The sequence below is a fragment of the Triticum aestivum genome, chromosome 1B (assembly GCF_018294505.1).
Source record: "Triticum aestivum cultivar Chinese Spring chromosome 1B, IWGSC CS RefSeq v2.1, whole genome shotgun sequence".
Taxonomy (NCBI): domain Eukaryota; kingdom Viridiplantae; phylum Streptophyta; class Magnoliopsida; order Poales; family Poaceae; genus Triticum; species Triticum aestivum.
Window position 1 is genome coordinate 433,932,353 of NC_057795.1, and position 24,602 is coordinate 433,956,954.

The window sequence follows — 24,602 nt, forward strand, 5'->3', positions numbered from 1 at the left end:
GTTCCAACCAGGTACGACCAGGTGTTCACGCATTTGCAAAAAATAAACCAAACTACTAGTATTAACCCCCCACCCCCCACCCCCGACCAGGTGCTACACAGGTGGCGGTCAAAGCCTAGCTGGCAACAGCTGACTCGGCCAAGTCAGCGAATACGTAGCTAAATTCGTATATACGAACCAAAGTGAACCCTCTGCGCAAGTATATGGACTGTAGTTCGGGTATTTTGAAGTAGTGATACTAAAGTGTCAACCAGCTCAAGTTTTGTGACCTACAGTGAATTTTTCTCTTTTCTTTATGATACTCGCAAGATGCTCGTCCTACGCTACGGGATCACAAATGATCAGCATGACATTGTTCTCCTAATTTAAGTGGTAATCAAGAGATCGACGAACGACAACAAAAGTAGACATTGATCAAAGCGACCTTATATTGTTGACAAGTGCACAATCAAACATATGTTTTTTTACGAAAGGTATATGCCCAACTTCATAGATATAAAACCTAACGACACCAACCAAAGTTCAAACCAACAACACGAGATCAAATCCCGGCCTACGAATGACACAATAGCAACAAACGAAGAGGCCCGCATGCCCCTACCTACGAATGACACCTTAACCCTACGCTTTCCCCCTATTTCTACGTTTTTAAATCCCTACGGCCCAAATAGGCCCTTACAGTTGAGGGGTTAAGTAGTCGATTTGCAAAACCTCAAGTAATATGTGAACTTCTTTCCCAATACACTGCTCCCATCCCAAATAGTAGCCTCTACTGTGGCGGCGCCACTCTGCACTAAAAAAATAAATTAAAGCTACAACACCGGGAAAGGACTGGGAAAGAAATGCGAAAAGACGTAAAATAAAGAAGTTAAAAAAATGTTCCTAAGATTTTCCATGAAATTTTTAAGTGGAAAGAAAACCAGAAATTAGTAAGGGAAAAGAAGAAAAAAGAGGAAAAGAAAAAGGGGAAATATAAAGATGAAAAACTAGAAAGAGTAAAAAAAAGTAAACATGATGAAAATGAATATAAGAAGAAAACCCCATTAAAAAAGAAGCAGGAAAAAACAGAAAATAAAAAAAATCGAAACACAACCATGGTCCCTGTAATAACCAACGAAAACCGCACGAAACGAAATGCACAAAACTCAGGAAAAACCGGGCCGATCGTCCTACTGGGCCGCCGGCCCATGTTGGCGCGCCTCTGTAGGCGACTCGCCCGTAGCGCTCGCTGGCCTCTCCCATGGCGCAGCTGCTCGCCGCCGCCCTCCGCCGCCACCTCCTCCTCCCCCACCGTTTCCCCCTCCTTCCCTCCCGCCACGTTAGCCTCTCCACCATCCACTCCTCCTCCGACCAAAGCGACATCGAGTACGGTCACCCTATCCCCCCTGCCCCCGACGACGACGGCGAGCTCACCTCCTTCCTCCGTCGCATCTCCCACGCCTCCTCCGTCGCGTCTTCCCCGAAGGACGCCCTCTCCCTCCTACTTTCCTCCTCTTCTGGCCCATCGCCGTCCTCCCCCTCCCTCGTCCGCGCGCTGTGGGAACTGCGCCGCGACCCGGAGGCAGTAGCGCTCGCGCTTCGCTGGGGCGACGAGTGCAGCGCCACGTCCGGCGCTGAGGGGGCAGGGTCCCTGCCGGCGGAGGCGTGGCACCTGGCCATATGGTCTGCGGGGAGGGCTGGGCGGTTCGACCTCGCGTGGGCGGCCGTGCGGCGGATGCAGCGCCGTGGGGTGCTGACCCGCCGTGCCATGGTCATCTTGATGGAGAGGTAAGGTCGTATGCTCATAATCTTTCACCATTTCATGATATTAGGTGTAATCAAGCATTCGACCAGCATAGTACTAGTACTTTATGATAGTGCTCTTGTAGAACTCTGTTCCATTGGCTATGGCTCTATAAATGTAGGCAAAATTTAGAATTTATCTCCGTGTATTGCGGTTTAAGGATTTGCCACTCAGTTTAGAATTCTCTCTTGCCAAATGTAAGTGACTCATATTATTAGAAGACATAAATTCCCCTAATAAATAATGTTTGTAAACCCATTTTGAGTGGTTTGGTTTCAGTTGGTTTGGTTTCTTGGAGTGGTATTGCAGTGAATGTGAGCAAAGGGACTAGGTATATGACCAGCAACAGAGTAAAGGAAGCACTTACTTATGGCATACTAGAAATCTCAGTAGATTTGCAATAAAATACATCATAGCAAAATTGCATTGCACCGATACAAACACTGGTGTGTTAGTGAAGTGGACACATAACTCTGAGAACAAGTAAAGGATTATGGTCACACTGGTGAGTTTTCTGCAATGATCCAGTGCTTTAGATTGGGTTTCAGGTAAACAGGGGAAAAGTACTGACTGTAGGAGTGAACAGTGAACACAACATTCTGCTGAATAACTTTTGTGACATTCGACATATTTTGTTATGCCATGTGCATTGCTTCTATTGTGGTCATAGAAAGGGGGGGGGGGTGCTTGAGCTATAGGTGCTTAAGTTATTTTGAGAGCTAAAAAAGTGATTGCCTGCTTGTAAAACTGTTGTTGACATAAGAAGCTTTATGGCTCGTCTTCATAGGAATATTCCAATCTTTTAGCCATGTGATGATGATAGTATAGTGAGTGATGATTGACATGTATTGTGTGAGTGCTTGGTTCAATTTACTTTGGTTAAGTTACTTGTTGTGTTGATGTTTGAAGTTTCAGGAGTGCTAAACTTAGCATCTGGATTATTGAGTTTGGTGTTGTTGCTGTCATAAATCCTATATTCTCACTTTTAGTGTAATTGATGTGTTGGATGGAACATATAATTCCCTACATCTGAATCTATTTACTAGCACTGCTATGGGGCTCCTCTTACATTATCCGATCACTTTTGACATCATAACTGTATTTTGCTTTTGTAATGTGAAGACCAAAGTGAAAAGCAGCCGTTGCCATTGTAGTACACTAGTTACTGCTACTATTTGTGTCCCATGCTTCTTTCATTGTAAGGATTTCTTTATGAAATCTCAGGTATGCAGCTGCCAATGAAGTGAAGAAAGCAGTCAAGACCTTTGATGTGATGGAGAGGTTTAAAGTGGAAGTGGACCAATCTGTATTCTATTCCCTTCTTCGTGCTCTTTGCAGAAGTAAAAACATAGAAGATGCTGAAGAGTTGCTTCTTGCAAGAAGGAAATTTTTCCCACTCACGGCCGAAGGTTTCAATATAATACTTGATGGTTGGTGTAATATCTTCACCGATGTGGCTGAAGTAAAGAGGGTTTGGCGAGAAATGTCAAATTGCTGCATTACTCCTGATGGTACGTCTTATGCTCTCATGGTCTGTTGTTTCTCAAAGGTAGGGAACCTTTTTGATACTCTGAGGGTTTACGATGAGATGAAGAAGAGGGGTTGGACTCCTGGTATTGGTGTCTATAACCAACTTATTTATGTTCTGACAAGAGAGAATTGCATGAAGGATGCAAGAAATGTTCTCAGTAAAATTGTGGATGAAGGTCTCCAACTGGATGTTGAGACATACAACAGTATCATAGTTCCACTTTGTGAAAGTTGCAAGCTTGAGGAAGCACGGGAGGTACTGGAAGACATGACAATGAAGGGCATTGTTCCAACCATTTTGACGTACCATGCATTTTTGAAACAGGAAGGCATTGACGAAACACTGCAGCTACTGAAGAAAATGAAAGAAGATGGCTGTGGCCCTAACAGTGACACATTTCTCATGCTCATTGATAAGTTTATCCAATTGAATGAGTCTGGGAATGCTCTGAGGGTGTGGACTGAAATGCGAAGATACGACATTAGGCCTGGTTATGCACACTACATGGCAGTGGTCCAAGGTTTGATTAAACATGGATGTATACCACGAGCTTTAGAGTATTATGATGAGATGAAGGGAAATGGTTTTGCTTCGGACCCAATACTTGATAAGGAATTCAAAACTTTTCTGTTGGCCAACAGAGACCACTGGAGAGGAGCAGGCAAATACAATCTTATCCCACAGCGTATCAAACATTCTACAAGACGGACAAGAATTCCATAATACATGTGTCACTGTTAACAGTTAAGCACGCTTCTAGTGCTTCTTTTGTACGACAAAATGGTAAATGCAAACAAATGTGATTGTGAGGTATGTGTGTTCAGTTAACAAGTTGCTCCTGAATCCTCCTAACTAACGAACATGAAACCGCTAAAGTTCTCGCCCGAGTTGCTTCTTCTGAAATGATTCGCTCTCGAGGGATTTTCCTCAGGGGCCGAGTTTCGAAAAATGTACATGATGTAGCGTCAAAAGCTCCTATGATTGCCATGGGTCATGGTTCTTAGTGTTCTGCGTTTTAAACATGTTATATAATGTGTGATCATTTCATATCTATGGCTTCCCAGAATTACAGGTATTGCAGTAAGCAGAGGAACTGGGATTTTATTCCCATGTAAGAAATCCTGTTAGAGGGTCCTTGATTACAGCGATCAACTAAACAAATCGGTAAAAATAGGCAGAGCCATTTAGTGATTTAATACATTTTTGTTATTTTGCGAAGATTAAGTTGGTCACATGAAAAGCATAGTACGTTTTACGAGATGAGCAAGTAGGCTCTTGGATATTTGCAGTGGTTGGCTTCAGAATCGGCAAAAGCTACACAGTTCCAGCTCGCGTAACAAGTGACAAAATGTTATCGTGCAAGACAGCACTTGGACAAAGATTTGGTTTGCCCGGCGGGCAGAATTGGCAAAAGTTGGGAGGCCTGCAAAGACAGGAGGTCAGGTTAGAGTAGCAAACGCAAACTTGTTCCCGCATGCACCTCTTGTTTTTTCCCCTGTGCATATCTAAAGCTGAGATGAAACTTTAGTGCCGGTGAAATGTTTTACTACTAATATAATAGAAACTGTTGGTGGTGTGCACCTTGAGAAAGTGCATCTAGAGGAGTCGAAATATTCGTTAAAAAAAAGAAATTCTTTTCAAATCTTCGCCAAAAACATAAACATTGCAGAAAGTTAGACCGTGAGCATTTCTTGTGGGCAAACGTAGCAAAGAGTGAACAATTGACCGTCCTTTGGATGGAGTAATGGAAGGGCAAGGCAGGAAATTAACCCCGTATATATAGTCAATCAACACACACCCCGGATGTAAACGATCAGAGACGACGGCACCGGCGTAAAACATATCTGCTCTGCTCAGCGCACCTTCCGTGGGCAATGGCAATGTCTCCTCACCCCTCTCGAACCATTGGCTGCTTGGCCCTGGCCGTTGCCATTTGCGCCCTGCTCCCAGGCTGCTTCTCCAGTGAGTATATATCCATTTTATTTCTTGTTTCTATTTTCACCGTCAAATTTTGAAAAATCAGTCTCAACTCTCAAGTCCCGCTTGATTTGGAGCTCCTTTTTCTCCATGGTTGCAGGCAAAGTTGCCCTGGAGATCTTCGAGAGGGCGTGCCACTGCTTCGACGACCACAATGTAAGATTGTAAGCCATGATGGATGCAATATATAGTTAGTTCAATTCGATGTGTGGCATGGTGTTGATAATGTCGTCTGTGGACCGAAAAAAACTTGGAAGGTGTACAACGAGTGCGCGGAGGAGCTTCGGCTGGGCGTGGAGGGGGCGTTCCACGTGGGGCGGGAGAGCGTGGACGAGTACTGCGGCGGGGCCTGCCTCGCCGAGACGGAGATGGCGCTGCGCTGCGTGGAGGAGGTCGCCCACGACGGCTTCAGGTTCTCCAACGGCGCCTCGCTGCTGGCCGTGAAGCGGGCGCTCGGCAGCGGCTGCAGCTACACGCCGGATAGAGGAACCTTCGACATACGTGAGCGCAGGGAGTGCGGCGACGAGTACGGGTACGGCTACCACGGCGCGCTAGGGTACGGCGAGGAGGGCGGCGACCGGCGGTACGAGTACCCGGGCGGCGCGTTTGGCAACTACTGCTCCGGCGCCACCGGCGGCAGCGCGGTGCAGACGCTCATCCTCGCCTTCTTCCTTGTCTCCACGTCGGCACTGCTTCTTGCCGTATGAGCGATACTGATCTTACGTGTACTAGTAGTATTTGTAATGATATTGGTTTCAGGTTGAGTTATACCATGATATATACTCCGCATATTGTAATTCTCCCTTCTTATTTTTGCACGATGCACCGGCGCATGGTATTCTCTCACAAGGCAAGGAAGAGCTAAAACAAGAGTACTTTGATCTTATAAAAACAAGGGTATCTTCATGACTGAGATTTACCTAGCAAACAAAAATCCTCTAAAAATGTTCATTTGCACCAAGCCCTTTTTCTGACGCGAGAATTTCGCAGTAGACTGCTGAACAAAAATGTTCAATTCACTCAAGAGTAGGAAAAAACAGAATTGGAATGCCATCACGTGTGGAACAAAAATGCTAGAACTACATGTGGACTGCTGAATAGACCCTCGCAAAAAACGAAAAAAGAAAAGAATGCTGAACAGACGTGCCGCAAGAATTTGTAGCAAAGTGCGTTTAGACTTCGGGTGCTTCACTAAAAAGTACTCCCTCTATATAAACTTAATATAAGACGTTTTTTGACACTGTCAATCTGTCATGGACTCTACAAACGTCTTATAAAAAGTTACAGAGGTAGTAGAATTAATATTCAACATGTACATGCTTGTCACTGAGAAGCAAATGAAAGAGAAAATCCTCTAAATATGAAGATAGTTTTCGCATCCTACAGGTACCTTTAAAGCAAATCATACAATCCATTTTCTAGAACAGCAAAATTCAGATAAAGATGCACCAAACACCTTTTTATTCCACCACCAGAACAGAAAACGCCCAAACAGAACCGCAAAACTCAGGTATGGTGCACTTAAATGGTAAGCAGCTTATATGAAGATGTACCATTTCCACTTAGCTTCAGAGTTTCTAAGGATTTTCAAAACAATTAACAGAAGCGGGCAAGATGATCTAAATCTCCGCAAAAATGTCAATTGTATTTTCAGAGCGCAAAAAGGGACTATCACTTGCTGAGATGGTGCCCAAACAATATACTATTTCAGCAAGTATTGTGCTCCCTCCATCTCATAATATAAGATCAGTTTTGCAAACTGTTTTAGCTTGCAAAACGATCTTATATTATGGGACAGAGCGAGTAAGACATAAAACATACCCACCAATTTCTGTTTAGTCATTTGGATACTTCTAAGTTAGTGAAAAGGGAAATTTTACACTAACTCCACATATGCACCAGATATGTCAACCAGTTTAAACCTTTTGTCCTGGTCAAGCTCGAAATCTCAAGAACCATAAGTAGCACCAAATCCAGTAAAGTGCTCCAAGATAATGTACACGATCACAGATCTCCCGAAGTAAAAAAAAAGGTTAGGGCAATTATTCGTGTACCAACAATAGAATTCTTTTCTTTTCATCATCATCAGACAACACACCGACCAATATCACTGTTCCCCCACACCCCGTATACCTCCACACTGCGTGCTATCAAGACTAATTCATACATACACAAGTACTAATTCCTGTCCTACACTATGGTTTGAGCTTTGAATGACAGCTACTTGTTGCGATACCAAAATCTTTGCTGTGAGAGCCCTCAAAGGTAAATGGCGTCGTTTGATAGTTACTGGATTTCAACTTGTCAGATGACAGCAGGGATAGGACACAGGAGTGGTACAGTCAATGCTTCAGCGGATGGGGATGATGTTGTTCAGGTTCAGGAGGGCCTAGATTGAGAAGGAACCTGTGAATCATCTCGAAGCTGGTGAATGTTATAACTGCAGCAGGAGTTGTCCGCAACAGATTTGTGGCGCATCCACGGTAGAACCCAGCTACACCCTCTGCATGATAAACCTTTCTAACACAGTCTATTACCCCTCTGTATCTCGCCTCAGAGTGTGCTCCCTGCTCTTGCAACCTTGATCGAACAACCTGTAATTATTATCAGGAGTGAAAATAGTCTGAGATATATAACCAAACTAAAAATATTGAGAGTATATTCATTTAACAAGTAACAAGAGTACAGTAGATCATAATTGCAGAGGATTGACTTAATACCTCATGAGGATATGTTAAGGTTGACGCAGCTAGTTTTGCCAGAGATGAAGCAACAGCGACGTCACCAAAGCTTAATGCTTCAACGGTAGTGTTATCTGTGAAAACAAGATGCTGTCATACGCAGAACTACTAAGCAGGCCATCCAATATGGCCTCTTCAAATTTAGCAGCCATGATCATCCAGAAACATTTCTCTGTGGAAAACATTTGCTGAGAGTAATACCTCGCTCAGCCAGGTAAGCTTTTATCTTCTCGTATACAGGGAACTGAATGGCAACATGAGTGATACCAGCCAAGGCAGGGACAAGTCCACTTTTGGAATAAAAAAAAATCAGCAAGCATATCAAAACATAGAAATCTTGAGTCACCAGCATGGCTAAAAGTTGTTCACAATAGGTTTCCATCATTCCGTCAAAAGTTACCTGTATAGTCCACGGATGCCTTCCTCATGTGCTATTCTCGTCAATGCAGCAACCGTGCCTTTGTATGGGACCATCGCACCAGCTCTTACTCCTTGGGTCTACAAAACAAAACAGAAAGCTGTTGTTGACAGGAATCCTGGTATCTACTGGGATCATATTTCTTGGAATATAATGCTAGGTATGACCACTGAATACAAGAGACCCAAAAAGTTTACCATATTCAAAAGCATGCTAGCTAAAGATGGTTCCTTTGCAAGCTGGATGTATTTAATTACGTGCAAAATTGCCCAGACATTTTGAACAATCGCATACTTATTGGCGAATGAAGTATTTCAGGAACAGAAATTTCTAACTACAGTTATGTTGTATCATCTCTAATACTGCTCAGGACAAGGCATGAATCATATCATACCTGAAATCTTGTCTTGACAACCCAAAGTGGATTTGTTGCTATTGTAGTTGCAGCTCCAGCACATGATGCAGCCATAACATTTGCCCCTAGAGAGAGTTGATGGCTCCCTTCTACAATATTAATGTAAGGTATGACTTGAGAACTGATATGACATGATCCTATGGAAGGTTACAACATCACAAAACAATACCATTGGAAGGTTAAAGCACTAACCGCTGGAAGCAAGCATGCTTTTAAGCTGCTCGTATACAGTAAAGTAGACCTGCCCATTCATACAGGAACGGTTAGCTCTACAACAGCATGGAAGAAAAACATAACAGTGATTGTTGTTAGAAAAAAGGGCAAATACTCACTGCCCAGTTAGGCAAAAGCGCCAGAATAGTCGGGGAAAGACCACGATACAATCCCCGAAAGCCTTCCCGTCTAGCAATCTGTTCTAAGCTCCCAATGATGACACTACCTAGTCAATATATAACAGAGAATCCTGTCAAAAAAGATAGAAGAGAGAACTGATGTGATGTAATAAACCTCAGCTCTAAGCCATCCTAAAATATAAGCAATAACAATATGTTGGTACAGCAGGACATAACGGTCTAACGGAAGCCCAGCACACATTTGTATGCACATGATGTGTGCTAATAATCAGATTTCTAGATGCAAAGTCAATAGTAATGAGCATTAAGAATGGACATCATCCATGCACACATCACTTTCTCCACATGCATGGGATTTGCAGATGGCTTTCTCCTGGAGTATCATTGGGCAGAGCTATGCCCAAAAGCATCACCGCAGCGTACTTGAAGTGAAAAACATTTTATTTTATTTCCATTCACCACATGCATGAGCATAAGTTCTAAAATGTAATTGTAAGCTCAGCACATCTCTAATAATCCCTGGAACATCAGGCTTAGAAATATTATTACGATCTAGTGTTCTGTGCACAACTAGGGTTCATAGTCTCCAAGAAAAATATTATTACGATCTGGTCTTCTCATAGATAACCTATTCCCATCTAAAATAGCCAATGCATATTTTTAGAAGGCGCTGCCAAGAAAAATAGCCAATACATATTGGGTGTGGAATGGGAGCATACAGTGTAACTAGGTGCAACCGTGCAAAGGAACTCCACACATTACACAAAAACACGTAGATGAGATCAGTTACACCCACTCAGCCACCCACAGACCATCTTTCATGTTCTTACGCGTCCAGATGTTTTCCGATAATGCAGCCTTCACCATTCTTCTTTCACGATATTCTCCTGTAATTAGCTGCATCTTTGGAACCTTCTGCACATCCAAACCCTCAGAGGAGACATTTTCAACTGATTCTACTGAAGAGGGCAGATGGCAGCGGGGTCTCTTCAATTGCTATTATTTACATTCTTTCCTTATTTCCCTTTTAGCAAACAACTTATATTTTTTGGCAGATGGCATCTAGAACATGTCGTTCCATTTTGTCAGAAAGACTTCGAAGTCCACTGCTTACAGGACAAGAAATTGTTGTTCTTCAGTATTGTTCAAAATCAAAGTAATACTGGAATTTAAACTTATTTGCTAGTGAGATCTTCCTTAATCCCTAATGAGAAGACTTATTAAGGGGCAAAGCACAACCAGATTGGCAGTAGATTCGTGACTCATGAGAGAAAAAAGAAACTAGATGACATTGAAGGATTGCGCAACGAAATCGTGGGAGATTGGAAAAGAGCTCGGGGTAGGACAGCTAAGCCTAGATTGATCTCCCAAGCATTTGTTTTACCTGGCAATCACTGAATACCAACACAAACATATTCAGCACTAAAGCAACCTATCAGCAGATAGCGGCCACATGTACAGCTGGTTGTTCATGCGTGTTGTCCATGCTTTTCACATGCAAGAACAAATACATGCATTATGCATATCCCTTTCGACTCAACATGCAAGATCCCATAGGTCACGCAATCTCAGATCACCACGTGATGCCTCCCATATGATTCAAGTAATTTTAACAAGTGACGATTACGCAAGAGACGAACCTGTAAGAAGGCCAAGGATGACATAACTGATCCAACAAGCGATTCAAACCATTATAACATTTACAATCAGATGTGTATTCTATTGCTGAAAAGGATTCTCTCTCAACTCCCTAACTTTTGGACTGGTGAAAAGACACCACAAACTAATACTACATGACATCCCCTCCATGCAGACACTCTGCTCTCACCAGTGAATACATTCAAGCCCAGCATCAAAACTTTGTACCGAAAGTAGGTTCATGTAGTGCTCTAACACTGTGGCCGTAAACTGAAGCAAAGACTGCGATAGTTCATCTGAAGAAATGCTCACCTCCAGCTGTGCCAGGGGCTAGCTTGGGCCAGCCGTGCACCTGGAACCTCGTCTTGATCACATCGAGCGGGCACACGAAGGTCGCCGCTATCACACCTGCGCACAAGCCCCCAAATGCAGTAATTACTTCCCATAGGCATACACCCCCAAACCGAACAGACCAGTAGAGCGAAATGGAGAGAGCTGTCGCCACAAATTACCGGCGGAGGCGCCCGCGACGGCGTTGGAGAGGGCGCTGCGGGCGGAGGTGGCGGGATGGTGGTGGTGGTGCGAAGAGGACGCGGCGGCCGGCGGCCCCGACGCCGTCGCCGGCGAGGTCGCGACGTCCCCCGGCATGTCGCGCGCCTCCCCGATCTGCGCCAGCGGTGCGGCGCCTCCCCCTCAGGCAACAGAAGCGCGGCGCTAGAGCGTCAACGACGGCGGCGCCTGGCCTGATCACATCGGCGGCGGGGTCGCCGGCGTGCGTAGGGCGGGCGGGGCGAACGGGGGCGGAGGTGGGGCCTAGGGTTGTGGTTTGGGATCTGGGCGAGCGGGAGCGGGGATGGGCGCAGGGAGGGACGGGGAACTCGTAAGCTGCTCTATTCCTTCCTCCGCAGCTCGTCCGCTTGCGCTCTCGTATGATATCCTCCTCCCTCCTGCAGGCGAGGCGAGGCGAGGCGAGGCGGAGGTGAACATGCCCCTGCCCGGGCGGGCCCCGGTGGGTGGAGCGGGGCCCGTAAGCGAGGTCCTCGCACACTGACGTGTGGGCCTAGGTTGTTCGGTTGGGCCCGCATGTCATGTACTACTCGAATGGACGGGGTTGGTTCTTTCCTTGCATGAACACGTTGCCCTGGATTCTCGACGCCGGCGGGCACGTGCCGCTGCTGTGGCTGGCCCGCGGGCCCAGGCGGACTCAAATGGTGTGGTGGGACCCAAGTGTCATTGGTACTAGCCCCGCATTTTTGGGAACAATCGTGTGCGTCCCGTGTAGCACTTGTTCGTTTAACCATTTTTTTTAGTGAAATGAAACTTGTTCGCTTGTTAATATTTTTATTTTCAGAGAACTTGTTCGTTTACTCCTGTGCTGCTTCGGCTTTTCGCGAGACAAGGCCACGTACGTCTCCCGTTCAAGCCCATCCGCTGCCACGTCACCGTCTTATGGGCCCAGCGTAGCAATGGCCCTGTGCCATGGACAGCGGACGCGCATGCGGTAGCTGAGCGTTGCCGGCGGCTGGGTCCACGGCGATGTCCGGTCGCCGCTTACTGGTGGCGTGGCGCGACGCTGGCCATCCGTCGCGGAGAGGCGGGACTGACCGAACGGCCGTGATGGGTTCGTGGGACCTCGCGCCGCCTCCCTCGGGCCACACAAACATTTTGGTTCTACGCTAGCCTTTTCCTTTGATGCCCATCGACAGGGGGGAAGAAAAGAAGCACTCTCCATGCTTATCCTTTTTTTTTTCCTTTGCCGGGTATATTCATGCTTATCAATCTGCATATGTTCTCTATATCCAAGTTCATACGATAGGCACGTTTCATGACTTTCATCCAGTCCGGCAGACAAAACAGAAGCTGGTATTATCGGCACATTTCATCCCGCCAAGCAAACAAAACAAAGTCATGCCTCTCATTCATTAAAAGTACATAATGAAATGAAAATATAAAAAGGAAAATCACAACTCACACAAGCGACTCTTTTTTTCTACTACTCCCTCCGTTCCAAAATAGATGACTCAACTTTATACTAACTTTAGTACAAAGTTGGGTCATCTATTTTGGAACGGAGGGAGTAGCTAGCTAGGGCATTTCCCGCACTGAACCTAGACCGGACGTCGTATCCGTCCACAGACAAGGGGATCAGTCCTCGAACACGGATGCGAAAGCCGGTCATCCAACCGTAGCCGCATCCATTTCAAACCAGATTTCAACTAACCGGACGATTATCATCAAAATTCATCCATAAGTAGCGTACAAATAGTTCAAATTCAACTAAACTTAACGGATGTTCAACAAGTTTTAGATGGATGGATCATTTTATCCCACACATACTGCCCTTTGATCTTCATCCAACAATATATGTGCGCGAATGATCTGCCCTCTGACTTGTAGTACATCATGACAACGCGTGCAGGCAGCAATGAGCGAATCAATCAATCAACATGTAGAGGAAGAAGAAGCAAAACTTACAATCTTCGTGGTTGCCACGCGCAATGGACACACCTCCAGCCGATCAACCGCGCCACGATACTTCGTGAGTGAGCTCTGGATGGCGTACCATCGATATGTCAAGGGCTTCGCACTGCAATCATAGATGATGTGCATGTCATAGGGCGCAATGTGCTTTCACGCATGAAATGAATCATGCAAGCGCTGCAAAAGACCCACCCCTTCTGCTACTGCCTATAAATTCCGCTGATACGATCAACCACGCATCTCAGAACAACTCATCCTCCTCCATCGGGTACCCCGCCATCCTTCTTACTCTAAAACGGACATGAAGTTCGAAGCGCAATGATATTTGAACGAACATGTGCCGGGAGTGGAAGACAATGGAACCGAAACGGAGGATTTCAGTGGGTCGGGGGTGTCGGATTCCTACATAGCGGCGGTCCGGACCCTCCCCCCTCGCCGGTTTGCTTCCAATTTACAAAAAAGACATCCGGCCCGATGTAGAACCGTGTTAAATGACAAAACATATTCAGACCACACAATTCGAACGAATGTGAGCGGTTTGATGATCTGCTTTGAAGATGCCCTTATGTTAATAAAAAGAAGCTTGACACATACAGTGACGGATTATTATAACAAAGAGACCTCCTCGTTGATGAATTCCATAGCTTTTAGCCCTTTGACACGACCTTACTTGAGTTTAGTATTTTTCTTTCTGAGCCAAGGAACCACCCTTGACAATTAGATGATGTGAAGCATGGAGATACGTCGCAGTCAGCTCTAGTGTAATAATGTGTACCTTTGGCGTGTGTGGGGCGGAGACGCCGATGATCCTTCATATGTAACAGAACTTGTTTCTTCCTCTCTTTTTTAATGAATGAAAAAGACATGCAATGCTCTTGCATGATGTTGAAAAAAATGTACTGTCTCTGTTTCTAAATATTTGTTTTTTTAGAGATTTCAAATGGACTATCACATACGGATGTATATATACTCTAGATACATCTCCTTTTATCCATTTTGATGACAAGTATTTTCGGAAGGAGGGAGTATTTTAGAGTGTAGATTCACTTATTTTGCTCCATATGTAGTTACTTGTTGAAATCTCTAGAAAGACAAATATTTAGAAACAAAGGGAGTATGTATGTATCAAAAAATGTATGTATGGATCCGTTCTTCTTGGGTCGGTTTCAAGTTTCAGTGACAAAAGTACGACCTGTTGCGTATCATTTGATCAGGCTTTTTGTAGATAATGATTTAGATCAAGGTTCTTATCCTTTTATCAAGTAACCAAACCATTTCATTTCTCAAGCCAAACAATCGTCAAACCAGATAATCCCGTTCGGCCGTTCATAAAATAAAGCGAAGTCCATGGAGGCATGGACCACAGCATACACGAGACCACGAACGGGGGGATCTCATGATGAAACCAATCCAGAGACTGAATGCGCCGCTAGAAGAAGCAAACGCTGACTTATTTATTTCTCTTGTGCAAACTTGCTTTTCATAGTTTGGTACCCAGCTCTGCTCCGCCACACAATAGCATTCCCATGGATATGGAATCCTTGCAAGAAAGATTGCAACAGGCCACTACAATTGATGCTTGAACGCAGAGTGGAGGAAAAAGTGAAAAGGCAACAGGATTATACTATGAGAGTGAAAGCCGAAAAGGAAAGAAAGATTGGTGTCTTAATCTTTGTTTTTTTCTAATGGTGTTCGCCATGCCACGCCATGGTGAAAGGTGACAGTGCAGCTAGGAAATAACCCCAATTGTTATGTCCATGTCTCGCATAATTGGCAGGTTTGCCTTTGTAAGCTGATATCACTCTCATGTCTCATCTACTAATAAAAATAAAATCAGATGCCTAGATTCTCCACGAAACTTGAAAGCGATAAAATAAAATGGAAAAGAAGGAAGCTAGCAGCCTCGCCTCTGGTGCCGAGCCGGCACAGTTGTTGTAAAAAAAATCAGATGCCTAGATGCATGAGTTAGTCTTCTCGTAAGGAGCGGCTGCAAGCTAGGGGTAAAATCTGGTCGATCATAGTGACTGATATCCATGAGAGACGAAGTGTTATGATGTCGATAGCTTCGATTTTCCATCAAAAGAAATGAAATTTTGGCAGATCAGCCTGCCGTAGGTGAAAAGTGCTCCATCTCAATCTCGCCTCAAAGATGATGACAGGCCAAAAAAAAAAGTCAAGAGGTTTCGGGGGTAAAATAAGATCAAGCGTGTTGGAGAGCACTGGAGGGGTGCCCTGTGGACCCCGGAGGGCTGGAATTCCGGGGATTTCCTATTTAGCGCTGCAGGCGCCGGTTTTAGTTCATTCCGCAAACCGGCGCCTGCAGCGGTTCTATCGCGGGCCGGCCCGTTTAGAATGCGCTTCGCCCCCGTCCGTCACGTGGTCGTCTAGGTATACTTAATGTGCAGAATGAGTCTTTGAGTGAAAAGTATTTGGGTCTGCCGACCGATGTTGGACAGTCCAAAAATGGCACCTTCAAATATTTACGAGACAGAGTTTGGGAAAGGATAAAGGGATGGATGGAGAAACTTTTATCAGTGGCAGGAAAGGAGGTTCTCATAAAATCTGTGGCTCAAGCTTTACCAGTTTTTTCGATGTCTTGCTTCAGATTACCTCGAGGCCTTTGTGGAAGCATTACGTCACTCATTCGTCAATTTTGGTGGGGGAGCAAGAGAGGCAAGAGGAAACCATGTTGGGTAGCTTGGGATTTGATGACCCGACCGAAAAGTTTGGGAGGACTTGGCTTTCGGGATATAGAAATCTTCAACTTGGCACTTTTGTCTCGGCAAATTTGGAGATTATTGAATGATCCCTCCTCTCTTAGTGCACAAATCCTTAAAGCATCATATTTTCCACAATGTACAGTCCTTGAAGCTCAACTAGGTCCACATCCTTCTCAGGTGTGGCGATCTATACTTGATGGGAGAGATATTATCACCCAAGGAGCTATCCGGCGTATTGGTGATGGAACTACCACGAACATATGGCAACATAGTTGGATCCCAAGGGACGGAATGATGAAGCCGGTGGCCTCCTTAGTTGCTGACCCACCGCAACTGGTTTCTGATCTGATCGACCACACTAGAGCTGCATGGCGAGAGGACTTGCTTAGACAGGTGTTCATGCCCATTGATGTGGAGGCGATCTTGCAAATACCGCTCTGTACACGGCGTGTGGACGATTTCTGGGCATGGAATGATGATCCAAGGGGGCGTTTTTCTGTACGGTCAGCTTATAAGATGATTGTCAAGATCAAGATTGGGCGCGAGGCATGGCTGGAGGAAAGGGGGGATCCTTCCAACTCTGAACATGAGATGAGGGGGTGGAACTCGCTATGGAACATGTCAGTGCCACCGAAACTGCGCTTTTTCACTTGGCGATTGGCGCAACACTCACTCCCTACGGGAGATGTTCTAAACCATCGTCATATGGCCACTACGAGTGCTTGCTCCCTATGCGGAGGGCAGGATAGCTGGCGGCATTCTTTGCTGGAGTGTAATGTGTCTAGGTGTGTGTGGGCACTTTCAGAAGCCGAGATGGTCGAGCACATGTGGGCAACCTCAGAACCTGACGCACGGCTGTGGCTCTTTGCCATGAATGACTCTCTTCCACCGGAGCAATTTCAGTTGATGATTGTTACTTTATGGGCGATTTGGAGTGCAAGACGGAAAGCTATACATGAGGATATATACCAGACTCCGTTTGCCATTAACAACTTCATCAAAGCTTACTTATCAGACATAGAGTTTTTGAAGAAGAAGAAGGAGGAAGCACATGGGATAGCAGCACCACGACCCCGTACGTGGATTCCACCACCAACAGATTACTACAAACTCAATGTGGACGCGGCCGTGTCACGCCCAGGTACGTTTGGCGCAGTTGGTGTGGTTTGCAGGGATGAGAGAGGTTTGTTCATGGGAGCGTCAGCTCTCGTTTTCAAAGGACTGCACAACCCCCAAGTGCTAGAAGCACTAGCTGTTCGGGAGGCATTAGCACTTTCAGAAGATCTCTATATCAACCATTTACTTGTTGCCTCCGATTGCAAGGTGGTGGTAGATGCAATCAGACAGGGAAGCTCAGCAGAATTTGGAGCCATTGTCGAGGAAATCAAGACTAGAGTGTAACGCCCTCGATGCGGCTATAGCTCCCACGTGTCGAGGCACGACTTAGAGGCATAACCGCATTGAAAGCAATGTCGCAAGTCAGGCAATCATTACAACATCCCATGTAATACATAATAAAGGGGGAGATAACATAGTTGGCTTACACTCGCCACGTCACATCAGAGTACATAAATAACATCCATCAAACAAGCACTCATGGCCCGACTACGGCGCCAAAATAGAAAAGACCCCCAACATGCGACAAGGTCCTGAATCGATAACCCCAACTAGGCACCACTACTGATCATCCGGAAAAGATACGTAGTATCGCTGAGAGTCCTCGTCGAACTCCCACCTGAGCTCGTAATCGTCAACTGGAGCAGAATCACCTGGACCTGCATCTGGAGTAGTAGTATCTGTGAGCCACAGGGACTCAGCAATCTCACACCCACGCGATCAAGACTATTTAGCTCATAGGAATGGATAAGGCCAATATGTGTGGAGCTGCAGCAAGCGACTAGCATATGTGGTGGCTAACTTATACGCAAAAGAGAGCGAGAAGAGAAGGCGAAGCTCGAGCGAGAAGCTAAAGGAACATCCTGCGCAAGCATAACTCCAACACCGTGTCCACTTCCCGGACTCCACCGAGAAGGGGCCATCACGGTAACACACACGGTTGATTCATTTTAATTAAGTTTAATTAAAGTTATCTACAACCGGACATTAACAAATTCCCATCCGCCCATAACCGCGGGCACGGCTTTCGAAAGATCAATCCCTGCAGGGGGGTCCCAACTTAGCCCATAACAAGCTCTCACGGTCAACGAAGGAATAGACCTCCACCCAAGACACACCGATCAGACTCGGTATCTCGGTACAACAAGATGATTCGGCAGGTTAAAACAAGTCCAGCAACACCGCCCGAATGTGCCGACAAATCCCGATAGGAGCTGCACATATCTCTTTCTCAGGGCACGCTCGGATAGGTCAAGCTACGAGTAAAACCAAACCTCAAGTTTCCCCGAGGTGGCCCCGCAGGCTGCCTGGTTCGGACCAACACTCAGAGGAGCACTGGCCCGGGGGGGTTAAAATAAGATGACCCTCGGGCTCCGGAAACCCAAGGGAAAAAGAGGCTAGGTGACAAATGATAAAACCAATGTTGGGCATTGCTGGAAAAGCTTTAATCAAGACGAACTATCAAGGGGTTCCCATTATAGCCCAACCGTGTAAGGGACGCAACAATCCGGGAACATAACACCGATATGACGGAAACTAGGGCGGCAAGAGTGGAACAAAACACTAGGCGAGAGGCCGAGCCTTCCACCCTTTACCAAGTATATAGATGCGTTAAGATAACATATCAATATAATGATATCCCAACAAGCAATATAAATGTTCCAACAAGGAACGGCTCCAATCTTCACCTGCAACTAACAACGCTATAAGAAGGGCTGAGCAAGCGGTAACATAGCCAATCAACGGTTTGCTAGGACAAAGGTGGGTTAGAGGTTCAACATGGAAATTGGGAGGCTGACAAGCAAAAGGTAGGCATCGAAGCAGTGGCAAGCAAAAGAGCGAGCAAACTAGCATAGCAAAGATAGTAGTGATTTCGAGGGTATGATCATCTTGCCTGCACAGTTGTCAGAGTTGACTGGATCCTCACAAGCAAACTCAACGGGCTCCTCGGTAGCAAACTCGTCTCCCGGCTCTACCCAACAAGACAAACAAGCAACAAGGATACAATCAACCACGGGCAAGACCAAGCAATATGATGAAATGACGATATGCTATGCGGGATGCGATGCGGGATGCAAAATGCAAGATATGACAGGAAATGCATGACCCTGGCATCAACTTGGAAAACCAAGTGTGCCACTGGATAGAGGGGATGAAATCGCTTGAAAACGATATAAAGATCATAGGAATCGGAGCTACGGTTTGGAAATGGCAAGCGTTTTAAGATATGACACCGGTCTGCGATTTACAGCAAGTAGGCATCTAAATGCAACGAAAAGAACATGCTACAGCCACCAAACATGAAAAAAAAATATATGGCAGTGATGTACACAAGATGGTTGACAAAACACTAGCACTGAGCCATAGGCAAATTCATCCATTAAGAGTTTCAAACAAGCATGGCTAAAACGCAAATGCAAAACAGATTTCAGACTTGGTGAAATTAACACTAGTCTGAAATTTCAGATCACGAAGCCCTCTTCGGAGCAGCAAAACAACATGATAGAAAACCTAAACATGACAAGTAAGAACATGGCATGGAGCTACTCAACAAGCTTAACAAAACACCCAAAGTGACCTGGGGCCAAAAGGGTTCACAAAATACTCTACCGAGCTCACGAACATCGCTCGAACACAATCAGTTTTTAGACTTAGTGAAAACTGAGACATGCTGAAATTTAACTCACGAAGGCATGTAAACGAGCTCGATGCACTCACTACGGTGCAAGTCATGGCAAGGAAAGCATATCACCAGCAAGAAGGCACAAAGTGCTAGCTACACAGGGCAAGAACGAAGGCATAGCATGCATGGAACGCTAACGGTAGCATCGGCGAAATCGCAAACAAGTTGACGATCTGCCCGGATTAACAATGAAGCAAAAGTTGAGCTCGATTGAGTCAACCTAGAGCACTCCACAAATGCAAACAAAGACATGGATGGATAGAGCATAACATAAATATCAAAACTCCCTTACTGATCATCCTCAAAAGAGGCACGGATCACTAGGAAACAAGCTGGACATATAGCATCGTGAACTAAAATATCCCAGACTTAGTGAAAATCACTAAGTCCCTGAAATCTGCATTCTCAGGTACCCTACTTCGCAAGCTTGCACAAGACAACACACACATCCTAAAAATGCATGGGTGGCACCTCTGGAAAGAAGACAAAATGCTTCACAATACATCCCAAAGGGGCACAGGCATATCATGCACGAATTAAATATAGCAAAAATGACAAAAGTGCATGATGAACTAACGGATCTGCAATTTAACTCACGAAGCCTCCTTCTAACAGCATTTTGGGTATCAAGATGACCTCAAATGCAAATGATGCAATGGAATGAAATGATGTACATGTCGAGGCGAAGATTTTGATATATCATACACCCAAAACGGAGCTACGGTTGCGGAGATACAAGCAGTCAAAGATAGCACGAAAAATTAGGGTTTCGGGGGAGAGAGGTCAACCGAAATATCCCAGATCCAGATCTGGATCGGGCACGGACTCCGAGGCGGCGGCGGGGAACACTGTAGCTGGCCGGACTTGGCCGCCGGAGTCGCGGGAGGAGGCGGCCGGGGCGGATCCGGTGGTCGCCGGGGCGACGAGGGGCGGCGAGGTGGCCGGCGGGGCCGGCCGCGGGCGAGGGCGCGGCCACGGAGGCGCGGGCACGCGGCGCGGCGGCGGCCGGTGCGGCGGCGGCGACGGCGCCGGTCGCCGGAGGTCGGGGAGGCGGCGGATCCCGGCGGGAGGCGAGTCCCGGGCGGCGGCGGAGCTCACCGGGCCGCGGGGGCCGGATGCGGGCTCCCGGGCCGCGGTGGGAGGCGGCGGCGGCGGGGGTGACGTGGCGGCCCCCGAGTGGGCGGGCTGCGGCCACGGACGCTGTCCGGCCGGGGGCGGACACGTCCGTCGGCGCGGATCTGACGGGGATCTGTTTTTTTTTTAGGGTTTCGGGGAGAGGGAGAGATCCGAAAACGGAGGGGTGTATATATAGGCATAGAGGGAACTAGGAGAGTCCAAATGAGGTGCGGTTTTCGCCCACACGATCGTGATCGAACGCTCTAGGACATGGAGCAGAGTTTGGTGGGTTTTGGGCCAAATTTGGGGGGTGTTGGGCTGCAACACACACGAGGCCTTTTCGGTCCCTCGGTTAACCGTTGGAGTATCAAACGAAGTCCAAATGACCCGAAACTTGACAGGCGGTCTACCGGTAGTAAACCAAGGCCGCTTGGCAAGTCTCGGACCAATCCGGAAATGTTTAATCCCCACACGAGAAAGAAAGGTAGAAATGACCACCGGAGGAGAACGAAACGCCGGAATGCAAAACGGACAACGGGGAAAATGCTCGAATGCATGAGACGAACATGTATGCAAATGCAATGCACGTGATGACCTGATATGAGATGCATGAAAACGAAAACAACACACACGAAGACAAAGACCCAACCCGAGAAATAAATATAACTTAGCGCCGGAGACGGCAAGAGTTGGATACAAATATGGAAAGTTAGATCTGGGGCGTTACAAACACTCCACCACTACGAAAAGATCTCGTCCCGAGATCTAGGACTGAAAGAACTCCGGGTACTCAGAACGGAGGTGATCCTCGCGTTCCCAGGTAGCTTCACGGTCGGAATGGTGTGACCACTTGACTTTGAGAAATTTGATTGACTTGTTGCGAGTCTTGCGTTCAGTCTCTTCGAGAATAGCAACTGGGTGCTCACGATAGGAGAGATCTTCTTGGAGCTCAATGTCCTCGAAGTTGACGGTGCGGTCAGGAGTCTTGAAGCACTTTCGAAGCTGAGAGACATGGAACACATCATGAACATTTGCAAAGTTTGAAGGAAGCTCGAGTTGATAGGCGAGGTCGCCTCTCTTGGTGACAATCTTGAAAGGTCCCACGTATCTAGGGGCAAGCTTCCCTTTGATACCGAAGCGACGAGTACCTTTCATGGGAGAGACGCGGAGGTAAACATGATCTCCGATCTCGAAAACCAGATCACGGTGCTTACTATCATAGTAGCTCTTCTGGCGGGACTGGGCTGCTTTGAGGTTATCACGAATGACTTTGCACATCTCTTCTGCTTCTATGATTAAGTCATTACCCAGCAGCTGACGTTCACCGGTTTCGGACCAGTTGAGAGGGGTACGGCACTTCCTGCCATACAGAATTTCAAAGGGGGCCTTGCCCGAACTTGCTTGAAAGCTGTTGTTGTATGAGAATTCAGCATAAGGAAGACAATCCTCCCACTTCATGCCGAAGGAGATCACACAAGCCCTGAGCATATCTTCAAGAATCTGATTGACACGCTCGACTTGACCGCTTGTTTGAGGATGGAACGCTGTGCTGAAGCGGATGTTGGTGCCCATGGCTTTCTGAAAAGAATCCCAAAACTTGGAGGTAAAGATGCTGCCACGGTCTGAAGATATCACTTGAGGAATACCGTGCAGAGAGACAATGCGAGAGGTATAGAGTTCCGCCAATTGAGCTGCAGTGATTGACTCTTTTATAGGTAGAAAATGAGCCACCTTGGTGAGCTTGTCGATGACGACAAATATAGCATCATTGCCACGCTTGGACTTTGGAAACCCAGTCACGAAGTCCATTTCAATGTGGTCAAACTTCCATTCTGGAATGGCAAGAGGTTGGAGGAGACCAGCTGGCCTTTGGTGTTCTGCCTTCACTCTTCTGCAGACATCACATTCGTTCACGAATTGAGCGATCTCGCGCTTCATTCGAGTCCACCAATAAGCTTGCTTGAGGTCCTGATACATCTTCGTACTACCAGGGCGGATGGAGAGGAGAGAGTTGTGAGCCTCGTTCATGATCACCTTACGGAGTTCACCTTTGGGCACAACAATTCGATCCTCGAAGAAGAGAGTGTCCTTGTCATCAAGTCGGTAGCACTTGTACTTGGACTGACTCTTTGCAATACCAATCTTCACCTTCTTCACCATAGCATCAAGAAGTTGGGCTTGGCGAATCTGGTCTTCTAAGGTAGGAGAGACTTGAAGGTTGGCGAGGAAACCTTGAGGAACAACTTGCAGATTCAGTTTGCGGAAAGCTTCACAAAGCTCGGGTTGACAAGGCTTGAGAATCAGACTGTTGCAATATGCTTTTCTGCTCAAAGCGTCAGCAATCACATTAGCCTTTCCTGGAGTATACTCGATACTCGGATTGTACTCTTGAATCATTTCGACCCATCGAGTCTGCCTGAGGTTGAGATTAGGCTGAGTGAAGATGTACTTGAGACTCTTGTGATCAGTGAAAATATCCACTTTCCTTCCCAATAGAAGATGTCTCCAAGTCAACAAAGCGTGTACAACTGCCGCCAACTCGAGATCATGAGTGGGGTAGTTCTTCTCATTAGGTTTCAACTGGCGAGAGGTATAAGCAACAACTTTCTTCTCTTGCATCAGTACAGCACCGAGACCTTGGAGAGAGGCGTCACAAAAGACCTCGTACGGCTTGGTTTCATCAGGTGGAGTCAGAACTGGAGCAGTGATCAATTTCTCTTTCAAAGTGTTGAAAGCAATATCACACTCCGGAGACCAAACGTACTTGACGTGCTTCTGAAGAAGATTTGAGAGAGGCTTGGCGATCTTAGAAAAGTTTTCAACGAATCTTCTGCAATAGCTTGCGAGACCGAGGAAACTGCGGAGTTGCTTTACGTTCTGAGGAGGTTCCCAATTCACAATTGCAGACACCTTCTCAGGATTCACGGAAATGCCCTTGGCAGAGATGATATGACCAAGATAAAGAACTTCATCGAGCCAAAATTCACACTTGGACAACTTGGCGTAGAACTGATGTTCTCTGAGCTTGTCAAGAACCAAACGCAAGTGCTTGGCATGATCTTTCTTGTTCTTCGAGAAAACCAGAATGTCGTCGAGATAGACCAGAACGAATTCATTGGTGTAGGGGTTGAAGATGAAGTTCATCATGCGAGAGAACGTCGGAGGAGCGTTGGCGAGGCCAAAAGACATGACGGTGTATTCATATGAACCAAAGCTTGTTCTGAACGCCGTCTTGGGAATATCTTGCTCACGAATACGAATCTGATGATAACCCATACGGAGATCGAGCTTGGAGAATACTTGAGCACCCTTGAGTTGTTCGAACAGCTCATTTATGTTGGGAAGTGGGTATTTGTTCTTGATGGTCTTCTTGTTTACTGGACGGTAATCAACACAAAGTCGACTCGTTCCATCCTTCTTCTTCACAAAAAGAACACCACAACCCCACGGAGAAGTACTAGGCCGAATGAGACCCAATCTTTCTTGCTCATCGAGTTGTTTCTTCAGCTCCTTCAACTCTTCGGGGCCGAGCTTGTAAGGGCGTTTGCACACAGGTTCCGTACCGGGCTCAAGTTCAATAACAAATTCAACCGGCCGGTGCGGAGGCATTCCTGGGAGCTCTTCTGGAAA

General features: G+C 46.4%; 3 protein-coding genes across 3 annotated transcripts; 2 read left to right on the forward strand and 1 right to left on the reverse strand.

The window, feature by feature from the left end:
- Nucleotides 1–1,177: 1,177 nt before the first annotated feature.
- LOC123129251 (pentatricopeptide repeat-containing protein At1g80880, mitochondrial) lies at nt 1,178–4,123 on the forward strand. Its single transcript, XM_044549492.1, has 2 exons — nt 1,178–1,767; nt 3,008–4,123. Exons 1-2 carry the CDS (start codon nt 1,241–1,243, stop codon nt 4,035–4,037), a joined length of 1,557 nt encoding a protein of 518 aa, XP_044405427.1. The 5' UTR covers nt 1,178–1,240; the 3' UTR covers nt 4,038–4,123.
- Nucleotides 4,124–5,136: 1,013 nt separating this feature from the next.
- Nucleotides 5,137–6,204, forward strand: LOC123129273 (uncharacterized). The gene is made up of 3 exons (XM_044549504.1): nt 5,137–5,276; nt 5,392–5,447; nt 5,549–6,204. Exons 1-3 carry the CDS (start codon nt 5,189–5,191, stop codon nt 5,996–5,998), a joined length of 594 nt encoding a protein of 197 aa, XP_044405439.1. The 5' UTR covers nt 5,137–5,188; the 3' UTR covers nt 5,999–6,204.
- Nucleotides 6,205–7,312: 1,108 nt separating this feature from the next.
- Nucleotides 7,313–11,821, reverse strand: LOC123129263 (nicotinamide adenine dinucleotide transporter 1, chloroplastic). Its single transcript, XM_044549499.1, has 9 exons — nt 11,369–11,821; nt 11,169–11,264; nt 9,198–9,304; nt 9,058–9,106; nt 8,845–8,954; nt 8,433–8,530; nt 8,234–8,322; nt 8,012–8,106; nt 7,313–7,885 (listed from the first exon to the last, which is right to left on the reverse strand). The coding sequence occupies exons 1-9, from the start codon at nt 11,502–11,504 to the stop codon at nt 7,634–7,636; spliced, it is 1,032 nt and encodes a 343-aa protein (XP_044405434.1). The 5' UTR covers nt 11,505–11,821; the 3' UTR covers nt 7,313–7,633.
- Between the last annotated feature and the right edge of the window lie 12,781 nt (nt 11,822–24,602).

Coding starts and splice junctions, on each gene's coding strand:
- LOC123129251 (XM_044549492.1), top strand. CDS start 1,241: ATGGCGCAGCTGCTCGCCGCCGCCCTCCGCCGCCACCTCCTCCTCCCC. Junction 1,768..3,007: donor ATGGTCATCTTGATGGAGAG/GTAAGGTCGTAT, acceptor ATGAAATCTCAG/GTATGCAGCTGCCAATGAAG.
- LOC123129273 (XM_044549504.1), top strand. CDS start 5,189: ATGGCAATGTCTCCTCACCCCTCTCGAACCATTGGCTGCTTGGCCCTG. Junction 5,277..5,391: donor GCTCCCAGGCTGCTTCTCCA/GTGAGTATATAT, acceptor CCATGGTTGCAG/GCAAAGTTGCCCTGGAGATC. Junction 5,448..5,548: donor ACTGCTTCGACGACCACAAT/GTAAGATTGTAA, acceptor AAAACTTGGAAG/GTGTACAACGAGTGCGCGGA.
- LOC123129263 (XM_044549499.1), bottom strand. CDS start 11,504: ATGCCGGGGGACGTCGCGACCTCGCCGGCGACGGCGTCGGGGCCGCCG. Junction 11,265..11,368: donor CGTCGCGGGCGCCTCCGCCG/GTAATTTGTGGC, acceptor GCTTGTGCGCAG/GTGTGATAGCGGCGACCTTC. Junction 9,305..11,168: donor AGCCCCTGGCACAGCTGGAG/GTGAGCATTTCT, acceptor TATATTGACTAG/GTAGTGTCATCATTGGGAGC.